This window comes from Phacochoerus africanus, chromosome 15 (genome assembly GCF_016906955.1).
Source record: "Phacochoerus africanus isolate WHEZ1 chromosome 15, ROS_Pafr_v1, whole genome shotgun sequence".
Taxonomy (NCBI): domain Eukaryota; kingdom Metazoa; phylum Chordata; class Mammalia; order Artiodactyla; family Suidae; genus Phacochoerus; species Phacochoerus africanus.
The window spans coordinates 66,255,793-66,268,091 of record NC_062558.1 but is presented as its reverse complement, the minus strand read 5'-3'; the positions used below and the strand labels follow the sequence as shown (position 1 = coordinate 66,268,091).

The following is a 12,299-nucleotide window of genomic DNA, read 5'->3' as shown; positions in this document are numbered from 1 at the left end:
TAAAGCACCCTTTCAATCATCATCATCTGCACGTCTAAAATGTGTCATCCAAACCGATGCTTACAATCTAGGATGTGAACCACACTCTCTGCAAGGCTGAGGTCCGGGTTCTAATCTCCAGTTTTCAGTGAAAATCATGGAGTGGCTGGAAACAGCCATCCTCATGCAAGGATACAGGAGAAGATTTTTCAAGAAAGGCAGGAATCCAAGACCACATTTCTGAGAGGCGAATGAATCCTTAAGCCAACAATCGATAAATTTGTTTTAAATTTATTTAAAAGCCAAGCCAATGGGTAATCACTCGCTACAATATTATACGGAGTAGAAGATGGCAAATAGCCAACCACCAGGGCTATAAAAAATGACAAGCAAATGCATTTGATTCCAGCAATTATATTCAGGATATTGGTTAAAACTAGACTTTGATAAATGAGTCTGAGTCATATATCACTAGATGCCACTATGAACAATGGTATGCCTTATTAATAATTAATAACAAAGTATTTACATGTATGGACTCATGTACTTCAGAAAAATAACATTTCCTTAGTATGTGCCTGACACTTTAAATGTCAAGAGAAGTTTTAATTGCTTACCATTTTGACTTGCCATCAAACATGTGGCCTAGTTAAGACTATCCATCTGAAAAACCTTCCAGTTCACAGGAACCGCCAACCAACACTCAGGTGAGAAGTGACTCCTCGTCCCTGAAGTCTAGCCTTTTTACAGATTGCCCCCCCAAAGCCCTGACATTTAACCGGCTGGTGGCTGAAGACTGGAAAAGTGCTCAAAGAGATGGAGACACTGGTTCCAGCCTGATCATTCAGTCCCTAATATTCAACTAATTTGTTAGGTGAGTTCTCCTTGAAAAACAAAAACCAAAAAACTTTTACACCTTTTCACATCCTATGGTGCAAAGTGATAGGGATTTTTTTTTCTCTCTCTCTTTTTGGCCACTCTGTGACGTATGGAGTTCCTGGGCCAGGGATTGAACTGCGTCCCAGCACTCCCAAGACAATCCCATTGTACCACAGTGAGAACTCCTGGATTTTAGAAGAGAAAGAAGAAATGTGAGATGGGGTGCTGGAGCTGGCCCTCAGGTGAGCAACCAATCACAGGCCCTCTGCCAGAAAGAAAAAAATGGGGCCAAGCTTAAAGAGGCAAGCTGTGGGCTGAAGTTCCTGTTGTGGCTCAGTGGTAATGAACCTGACTAGTATCCACAAGGATGTGGGTTCAATCCCTGGCCTCTCTCAGTGGGTTAAGGACCTGGCATTGCCGTGAGCTGTGGTGTAGGTTGAAGACGCGGCTTGGATCTGGCATTGCTATGGTTGTGGTGTAGGCCGGCAGCTGCAGCTCTGATTTGACCCCTAGCCTGGGAACGTCCATATGCCATGGGTTTGGGCCTAAAAAGACAACAACAACAACAAAACCACAAAGAAAGAGAGAAAGAAAGCAAGCAGACTGTAGGAAAGAAGGCATTCTGATTATATAATTCAGTCATTCAAGTACTTGAAGAATGGCCCTGAATACTGTGGGGAGACCCAAAGGTGAATAAGGCACAGCCCTCTCTTCTCCCGAGAACAGCACTGCAGAGGGGAGCGGGAACAGGGAGTGACAAGGCAAAGGAAAAGAACACAGATGACCGTCCCATGAAATACAGTGTGCAAAGTACGTGGGAGGGTAAAACCAACCACTAGGCTGGAAGACCCCTGAAGACAGGGCTGCTTCTCTGTCTTGTTTACTGCTGTATCCTGGGGCCTAGAACAGACTCTGGCACAAAGCAGGTGCTCTAATAACAGGCATGGAGTGAATGAGACCTCAAAGTTGAGGAAAGTACTTCCTAGTTTCCAAAAGACCGTGAAACGCTACCAATAAATAGTGACTTTAGTTAATCTCACTTTAACTAAGGGATGAGGGTCTGACAGCTTTTCCGTGACCAGTGAATGTCTCTGGGGGTAGACTAAGAGATTTTTTGAGGGCTGGGGTCATTGTCCTTTATCCCTGTACCCCAATCACCAGCACTTAGTAGGTCTTCAATCAACACTGAAGGAGTTGAGTTCCCATCGTGTCTCGGTGGTAATGAACCCGACTAGTATCCATGAGGATGTGGATTTGATCCCTGGTCTCACCCAGTGGGTTAAGTATCCAGCATTGCTGTGAGCTGCGGTACAGGTTGCAGACGCAGTTTGGATCTGGCGTTGCAGTGGCTGTGATGTAGGCCGGGGCTACAGCTCCGATTCGGCCCCTAGCCCGGGAACTTCCATATGCTGTGGGTATAGCCCTAAAAAAGACAAAAAAAATATTATATCTATTGTCAGCACAATTCACAATGTCATATAACATACTGCCTTTATATTTTTAAAAACAGGTGTTGATCTTATCTATCAAGATTGATAAGCTTCTTAAGAAAAAGGGCCACATCACGAATTGTTTCACATCCATCTCTGTACTGAGCAAAGCGCTGAGCACATGGTTAGCACTCAACAAGCAGTTTTATTAACTCAAGATAAATGATGCCAACACTGGCTGGAATGAGGATCTTTTTTTTTTTTCTTTTAGGGTTGCACCTGAAGCATATGGAATTTCCCGGGCTAGGGGTCGAATAGGAGTTGCAGCTGAGGTCTACGCCACAGCCACTGCAACTCTGGATCCGAGCCACATCTGTGACCTACGCTGCAGCTTGCAGCAACTCCAGATCCCTACCCACTGAACAAGGCCAGGTATCGAACATGTCTCCACACAGACACTATGTTGGGTTTCTTAACCCTCTGAGCCACGGCAGGAACTCCTGGAATGAGGAGCTTAACTATATGAAATATAATAGTATATGTTCTACTGATTCTCAAATTTTAACATCCTAAACTTAATGTTGAAACAGACTTTTGTACATATAAATGTTTTTGACATAGAAATGTTGAAGTATTTCTTCTATTCCCAGATCTTGCTCCAAAGCCAAATAAGAAAGACAAAAAGGTACATAGTCACATTCCTTCTTTCAAATCATCCCCATGGGCCAAGGTCAGCAAACTTTTTCTGTAAAGGGCCAAAGAGTAAATATTTTCCACTGTGTGGGCCATATGGTCACTGTCACAACTATTCACCTCTGACACTGGAGCCTGAGAGCAGCTATAAACAATACATAAACATTCTGACTCGGTTCCAGTAAAGCTTTATTTACAAAAACAGACAGTGGGCCAGATTTGGCCCTCAGGCCTTAGTATGCTGATGCTTGTCACAGGTCAGTAAATTCTCTCCATATAATTCATCAGTTCTCACTTTTGCTCTAAAGGCCTGCCAGACAGACAGTTAAGGTATTCCTTCTCCTGGAGTTCCCACCGTGGCTCAGTGGAAATGAATCTGATTAGTATCCATGAAGAAGAAAGTTCAATCCCTGGCCTTGCTCAGTGGGTTAAGGATCCGGCGTTGCCATGAGCTGTGGTAGGTCGCATACGTGTCTCAGATCTGGTGTTGCAGATCTGGCGTTGCTGTGGCTATGGTGTAGGCTAGCGGCTACAGCTCTGATTCGACCCCTACCCTGGGTGCAGCACTAAAAAGACAAAAAAAAAAAAATTCCTTTTCTTAGCTTAAGCTCATTACTATAAATAAACAAATAAATAAACAAATAACTCATAACTGTAGCCATCATTTACTGAGCTCGCATGTATGGGTACTATGCTAGTTGCCAGGTCCTTTTCATTACTATTACTGATTAGAAACCATTAAATCTATTTGACAAATAAAGAAATTGAGGCTCAGAAAAGTTAAAGTTGTCCAAGGCCAGTGAGATCACTGAAGAGATCTCAGAAACTTCTAAAAGATCAGCTCCTGGTTACAGAGCAGAGACTGTATGGCCAACCACAGGCAGAGCAAAGCCAGGCCGGCACCTCCTAAATTTCAGAGTGTGTCTGTGATATGATCAGGCAATCTTCTAAAAAATCCTGCCAATCCAGTTGACAGCATACTTCAGTACTAAAATGTAAATCCTTAAGGAGCCTTTTACAATGGCAACACAGCTAAATCCAGCCTGGTTTGGAGGGACCTAAATTGGTTACATGATCTAGCAAACTAATCTAGATGTCACCCTCTCATAGAGAAAAGCTTTCTTTAGGAAGGTCCATGGTAGTGGTCTCAAACTTAAACGAGCACAGTAATACTAATATTTATGATAATAATAATGAGTCAACGATGACTGGAGAATCTACTATGCATCCGCCTCAGGGGTAAGCCCTTTACATGTATTAATTCATGTAATTCTTAAAAACATCTGGGAAGTAGGTTCCATATTTCCATTATACCGATAAGAAAACCAAGGCACAGAGTTTAAAACTTATCCAAGATCACAGGGTAAGAGCAAGGCTATTTAAAATTCAGAAAACTGGGCCCCAATTCCAGAGATTCTAAAGGAATGAATCTCAATAAGGGCCCCAGAATATGCATTTTTAACGATTTTTGACTGGCTAGTGAGGCTGGTGAGAATCAAAACACTTTTACAAATCCTGGAGGCAGGCTGGAATCTGTAATGCCCAGATATGCTTGATCTTGACTCCCTGACATCACTGGCTTATTCATCCACACTCAGTGTTGCAGGGGACCAACAAACCTTGTAGAATCCCGCCCCTGGTTCGTCAGGCTGAAATCCAAGTTTGTACATCCACCTATTTAAGAGAGTATACTGCCAAGAGATTAAGCACTTGGCAATTTGAAAATGAATCTAATCAGAAGTTACCCAGTAACATAACCAATTACCCACCTACTTTGCCATTTTCCTCCTCTAAAGAGCTACTGGCTGAATATGGCAATTGTAGGTAATTACTAAAGACACTTAACTCCTTGCATATGGCCCTGCTCTTCACTTTCATAATAATTTAAGACAGTATCATGATTAGGCCCAGAAGCCTCCATATAGACATAAAAGTTATTACGTTTCGTATTTATAAATTAAGAAGATCTAGAATAAAGACCACCATAATCATAACCCTTTTCTATTTGTCATATACAGTTCTAATGCATTTTTGCCCATAATAATGCTTCTTGATATTTTTAGCAATCCACAGTCAGTCTTATTATTGTTCCCATTTTGCTGCTGAAGAAACTGAGACTCAGAGTATTGTTGATTATTCAAGGTCAAACAAACAGTAAGTTGCAGAATTAAGATGTGACTCTTTCTGGAATGTTCTTCCTCAACACCAGCTGCCGGCATGCAAGTACGTAAAGGCAGCAGTGATATAAGCATTCCAGACATTATCATAATTATTGAAACTAGTAATAGTTTGTTAATGATTATTAATAATGGTCTTAAAATGTAACTGTTATTGTTATATATATATCACTGGTAGGATTAATTGAACTTTATAGAATAAGAAAGCTTCTGCTACCTAAATATTTGGTGACCTTTAGCAAAGCTGACTGACTAGTCATAGTTTTAAATTGTACAAGAAACTGCCCACATTAATATACATTTCTAGAATATAATATGATGTATTCAAGCTCTAGTTTCAAAGGTACGTTTCGGCAGGAAAATAAACCAAACCTAAAGCTTAAGAAGGCCTAGGTTCTAGCCAGTGACCTTTGACAAACCATATCACCTCTCCTAGCCTCTGTCCCCATCTGTAAAATGGGCATACAAAGTCCTCCCTTTTCCATCCTCCTACAAGTATTGCAAAGATCAGTAAGAAAATTTCCCTCCCTTGCCACAAAAAAAGCCCTCTGCAGATCACAGCAAACCACACAGGGACGCTATTTCTAATCTCACACAATGATAATTTTCCTGTTTTTAGAACTGACGTCTTTATATTTCAAGAAATCATGAAAAGACAGAATGGTTCTCTTAAACCAAAAAAGCATACCGAGTCCTGGCTGTCCTTTCAAAATGGATGCTGATGTCAGCTCAATCAAGAAATTATTAACCTCCATTTGGTTACTTAAAATAAACTGCACTGGCTGATGAAATGTGCTGAACATTTTCTCCAAGTAACAGTGCACATCACCAAGAAACCTTTCTCGTTCAGTTATGCATTGCAAATGGCAAATGCATCATTCAAAACTATTTAAAATCAATAATAAAAATCGTTTCCCTGTATATAAACAAGTTAATAGAGTAAGTGAAAACAAAGCAAATGTCTTAATGAGAGAGCCCTGTTGGCCCCTCTAGGTGCCAGCGGTAAATGCCGGTTTCTGTAGGCTCTCCTCCAGAGAGGGCTGCTGTTATTCTGCTAATGAATGACTAACTTAGGCCAGGGGGGAAATGACATCAACAGGGTGGAAAACCGATCTGCATTGGGAAACTTTTTACCTGCTTTACATTTGTCACAATTATTTTGCACAATGCAGCCTGCATTTGCATAATTTTTAGGCGTGTCATTATCGCAATTGAAAATTGTTTTAATATGGCTGAATAATTCACAATGACATCAGCCAAAGTCCTAATGAAATATACAAGTATAATCATACAGCTAATTACCAGCCGTGTTAGCATTAAAAAACAAATCATGCATAACATTAGACGATGTATATGCAGCTGAGGATTATAAATAGAGCCATCTCCCTCCCCAAGCCCCCTAGAGTTTACTTTTAAATGGCAAGATTAATTTTCTCAGGTATGGCTCATATAGCCGTGACAAAAGGCAAAGATCATTAAAATGGTTCGCTTACATTTCCCCATAATGAATGATTTCTTTTAAAAAATCGTGTATTTAAAAATGTATCTATTCACTATCAGCAGTTCTAACAGTTCTTCGGCTAATATTTCTTTTATTCTTACATCAAAATTCATTAATTACATAACAGAAATTAAAACTGGACCAAGTGGGGTCAATTCGGGGTCTTTCAAAAATATTCCAATTTCAATTAAAGAAAAAAAAGCGTGGTCACAAAATATCCCATAAAACACTGAATAATTTCCTTCTGGGTTTAGTCAGGAGTCTATTAGGCACCAGCTCTTTTCTGGATATTTAATCCTTCCCTTTTCCAGATCACAGGCCATGTTGAAGTAATAAATTTGAAAAGCAAATAATAAGAAATCAGGAGGGGGGAGGGGGAGGAAGACAGCTGCGCAGGAAAGTTGGGTCGGGGAGGGGGCCGAGCTAGACCTTGGGAGGGGGAAAGAGCTCAACCTGTTGGTAGGCTGCAGTATTTTTCACAGTATTTCCAAACAACACCTTTGTAAAACTGCCGGCAGACGTCGGGAAATGTGAACGTTTAAAACCCAAAGCTGGCGGGGAGGGCGGAGGGGCGCTGGGGGGTGGGGGGAGGCGGAGGCGTTCGGGAGGAGGGAGGGGCTTATTTCCGAAGAGGCAGATCCGAAGGCGAACATTTTGACGAACTCCAGTAATTAACCTGCTTAGACCACTGATGGGTAATTCGATCCTGGGGAGAAGAGTGAACGCGAGATGCCAAAAGTACAATCAACTCCATAAGACCAAGGAATTCTGGAAGGACTGGCACCGGGATGAGTTAAACGGAGAACCATTCATTTAACAAAAAGATCCTTACACCTACCTCGAAAGCTCGAGAGCCTGGCACAGAGCTAGCTGCCCTCAAAAGTCTGACTTTGATTACCCAGCTCTCGCTTGGGCAACACAAAGCCTGGCCAGGCGGCCGTGCGCCCTCCCTCCCCGCCGCGTCGAGGGTACAGCCTCCCCAAAATAGTTCCCTCTGTAGGTACCACGGCGCTGAGGTCGGTCAGCTGACGGAGGGAGCCCGCAGAACTGCGGTCACACATGAAATGACAGAGCCGAAGAGAAGCGACCGTCCCGGTGCCCGGTGACAGTGGGCTCACCTCGGGCGTCCTCCCGGGAGCGCGGCGAGCGCCCCCGTGGCCGCCCAGAAACGTGCAGGGGAGGCTCGGTCCCTCCCCACCCTCCTCCGGAGCGCCGTCTGGGCACTGAGGACGCCGGACCCGCAGGGCCAGTGGGCGAGCATACACCCCTCTGCCCTTCCCTCCCGTGTCCGCGTCCCACACATCCCCAAAAATCGCGTTGGAAGACGACCACTTTGCGTGAAGTAATTGAAAACTAGAACATCAGATGGCTTGTTGGGGGGGAAGGGGGTGGGCACGAGAGATAGTTGTTACTGCTTAACGTGTTTGTGCCGGTTACATGACCGCTTTGAAATCCGCCCGGGCAGATCTGCAAGTTATTTGAATGTATTATTCCAGTACCTGTCATTTATCACTTTATTCAACACGTCTTTGCCAACTCAATAGCTTTTGATCTCACTCTGCCTCCATTTCGTAATTTCCGCCCTCTTAAACATATCAAATACTTACTTTAAAAAAAAATTAAAACGTGAACAATATCGAAACCCACCGAAAGAAATCCACCCATTCCCCGACCCAGCCAGACGCGAAGGTAAATTTTCAAAGGCAAAAAACATAAAAAGCATGTGATGTTCAGGCAGCAGTAGCAGGAGAGCGAACGATCTCTCTCTCTCTCACCACACACACACACACACACACGCACACACATCCTTGAACAAAACCCTTCTCGAACAAGTTATTTGATCTTGACTAAAATCAGCAGTTGGATCCTCTTTGTAAAGCTGACAGCCAAACTCTGACAATGGCAAAATACTCGAGCCCCAGCTAGTGGCGCTACCCCTTTAAAAAAGGAGTCGATCCTGCTCGCCTGCAGAAGTGAATACAGTATTTTCAAGCTTGCCCTGTAATAAGCATTACTGGGGGAAAAATAATAAAGGAAGGAGAAAGGGAGATATAAGTTTACCACCTCGCCATGGTCGCTATTTCTGCCCTGGGGAGTGTCTTCTGGGAGGAAATAAAGTTTAGAGCTGGATAAAAGTTGCCGGCTGGTCCTCTCTTCCCACAACAGCTGGAGCTCCGCTATGCAAATCGGATCCTTTGGCGTACATCTTACAAAGAAAAAGTCGCCAAGGGACAAAATTCTTGGTTTGCCTTCAAGGTGGAATTGAAAAGCCTTGTAGAAAATGTAAGGTCCGTGCAAGCCACACGGTGAGCCGACCCACTGCAGGGGAAAAAAGCACCAAATAAATAATGTAGCCACCAGAGCACAAACGTCTATTCCCAGACATATTTACACACAGACATCCACACTCTTAATACAGAAGAGGCAACAGATATAAAGCTGGGTGGAAAATAATAGAGCCCACAAATTTTCTGCCTCCCTTAAAAGAAAAAAAAAAAACCCTCAGCGCCCCCCCCCCACCTCTCCCTACCTCTCCATCTGAGGAGGTAAAATTACATTATGTATGTATGATCGGTGCAGGGATTTTTTTAAACAATAAAAATGATTTGGGGGGATGCAGAGGGTAAAAGTTTGGTGAAAAGTTTGTGGGGGGTGTGGGTGGGTGCAGAGGTGTGGGTAAGCTGGGGGCCTGGGGGGTGCCGGGGGGGTGCCGGGATCGGAGGAGCGGAGAAGAGCGAAATACCTGGAGTGAGTTGGGCTCCATCTCGACGTTCTGAATTGATTGAACTCAACATTCTCTCCAAACTTGTTGGCTTGAATGGATTGCATCAGGTCCTGGCAGGGAAAAACATTCTCTGCCTTCAGCTGGCGTAATGTCTCAATATAAAACTAAGCCCTTGCCTCCCCCCCAGCACCAAAATGATTGAAAATATGTCCTAATATTTCTCTGACGACTCAATTTTCAGCTCCTGTCAGAACTGTGTAGGGTTCCTTCCAAATGTGGGTTGATCAAATTCATAATCGGGAGAAAGGCTCCGTCCAATCTCGGCGGGAAGCGGATGGATCAAGGCAAAAAACATATGGGGAGTTTTGTAAAAATAAAATCTACTCTTAAGTTGTGCAAAGATGAGATCTCCCTCTTCCCTGTCTCCCTTGTCTAGGGGTATCGTTTGATGAGATTTTTTGGAGGAGACAAGAGGTAGCGAGCTCCGCTGTGCATCTGACAGGACCTGCTTGTATATGTCTAATATAAAGAACATTTCCTGCAGAGATTCCGGGGCGCTGCTCCTCTTTCTAATGCTCCTTAGCAGATTTGCTGTTATTAGACATGTAGATTTGTTTGATAGTTAAATTACGCTTCCTCACTGCCATGTTTTCGAGAACTAATCTGTTAAATTATCTTTTGATGCCTATTTACATGGAAGAGAAAAGTGGGTTATCGATTATATAAACATATAAATATTAATGCATTTGTTCGCTTCGCAAAAAAAACACTCAGCAAAAAAAAAAAAAACAGAAAGACAAGTGAGCAGTGCACACACATTTCAGGATTTTGCAAACAATATTGAACGGACAGCGACTGCATTTAGGGACTGGAACAATAAACGATGCATGATAAATCAATAAATGCGAGCAGCGAGTCTGCCCGGAATATGAATTCAGGCTCCCGGTTCTGCGTGTGCATTCTTTAATTTTGAAGTATATACACTAGTACGTGTTTACAATGCTGATGGACGCCAAGGGCGCTCTCAAATGATAATGTGTTTATATAACCCAGCGCTACAGGAATAATATACCGACTCCTACCCCACCCCCAACCCCTCCCCCGCCAAAAAAGGGAGGGGAGCTTCCTCAATAATAGTTTGAAACTGAAAAAATCCATTTGCAAACTAGTTAAATACAACCAGAAATTAAGCTGTTGAAAACCGGGGGCATGAACCGTAAGACAATAAAGGCTTTAAATGTGTATATTTATTGTTCTGGAGCCCTGGAGCATTGCGAGGTTTGCATGCACGGCTATTATGCAAACACAGAGAAACTTAAGAGCGACAGAACAAGGAACAGGCAGAGACTGCAAAGCCCTCGCTCGCTCCGACCCAGCTGCCGGTCCTCCGCCAGGCTAGATTGCATTTTCGCAGTGTTGATGTAAAATGGTGTACTCGCTTCCCCCACGCTCCCCCACCCCCTTCTCGGCTCTCCTCCCACTCCTTTCAGTATACCCCCCCCCCCGCCTCCGATTTTATTATATTGGCACCAATCTTTCCAAAGTGGGTCTGGCATGCTAAAAAAGTAAACATGTACTATATGGGGAATAAGGTCTGTTATAGTATGACAGTTGAAACTTGATCTGTGATAAAATTACAGGATGTTGAAATTACTAGTAAGCTATTTTTAACGCTTTCGCAACGTTTCACCTCTAGTCACAGCATCTAGTTGAAACAGGATTACTTTAATGAAAATTATATTCACATGGCTGAAGTTAATACACCCAGCAGAGCACAAATGCCTCATATTCAGTGACTTGAGGTGGAAAGACCCTCTCTGTGTATTTTTATGCCTTTTCATAACGTCTGAGTCCGATGCAGTAAGAATTAGGGCACTTAACATTATCTAAACCACATTTTTGATTCAGAACATGGGGAAGTAATAAAAGGCAAGATCTATCTCGTTTCTATACACACAGAGATAAACGAAAGAAAATGGCAGATCCTCCAATTACAATAAGTAATAAAAGCCCATGCCAAAGAGCCGGTATTCTGAAAGATGTTGAAAACTATTTTAATAATTTAAAGTAATATCACAACTCTGCACAGTGAAGGAGGACAATGTAACCATTCGCAGTCTCCCATCTTTTGCATTAGTCAAATTATGACTTGCACATCACTCTTTAATTATCTGCCTTGAAATTTCATCTGATCTTTCTATTTTATAAACATGGGTTACAAAGAGAAATTACAGCTCTCTGGCGCTTTCTCTCTTTTTAACTTTATGATGCATACTGCAAACGTTTGATTAGAATAACCCATTTTGTTCATTTTTTTACATATGAATGGACTTGACTGAAGGGCATTTTACATGTATTTTTTTTTTAAATATAGGAGAGATGCCCTAGGCTTCAATTAGTCTCTGTCCTGTTAGTGTAAATATATATGTCCAGTTCAAGAAATCCTATATTAAAAAACTTGAGTTGCAGTATTTTGACAAGATCATATTTGAGATCGACTGTGAGTCAGTTTCCTGTATGACCAATGCAGCAGCATTTATGCAGGAAACCTCAACAAAATGCCTGAGGGTATCCCTCGATTGTATATTAAATCTCTCTCTTAAAAAATACACAGCTCTTTACAGCATCTAAGCAACTTCTGCTGGGTTTTGGTGCTCTAAGTCTTTAAGGGTTTATAAGGAACCTAATTAGAAACGCTGTTTCTATGTCTCTTCAAGGTAGGCGTTAAACTAGGCTGCATGCTGCGTAATCTCTCTTCTCATAAACTCCCGATAAGGTTTTTGAGACGTTAACAATTGCAGGGATCTGAGTATTTTTGAATATCTGCAGTCTTGTAATCAGATGAATGCTAAATTTCAAAAGTGAATAACAGTACTCTCTTCCCTTTTTATAGCTCCACCACCAACAACCCCAAG

General features: G+C 42.5%; 1 protein-coding gene across 1 annotated transcript in view; it reads right to left on the bottom strand.

Annotated features, from left to right (window-relative positions):
* Nucleotides 1-9,533, bottom strand: part of ARID5B (AT-rich interaction domain 5B) — a 190,357-nt gene extending 180,824 nt beyond the window's left edge. Inside the window, exons 1-2 of the mRNA XM_047760258.1 lie at nucleotides 9,403-9,533; nucleotides 8,724-8,978 (exon numbers count right to left, since the gene is read on the bottom strand). Of these exons, the coding sequence (XP_047616214.1) occupies nucleotides 8,724-8,978; nucleotides 9,403-9,423 (276 nt within the window). The 5' untranslated portion in view covers nucleotides 9,424-9,533. The remainder of the gene's footprint in view (nucleotides 1-8,723; nucleotides 8,979-9,402) is intronic.
* Between the last annotated feature and the right edge of the window lie 2,766 nt (nucleotides 9,534-12,299).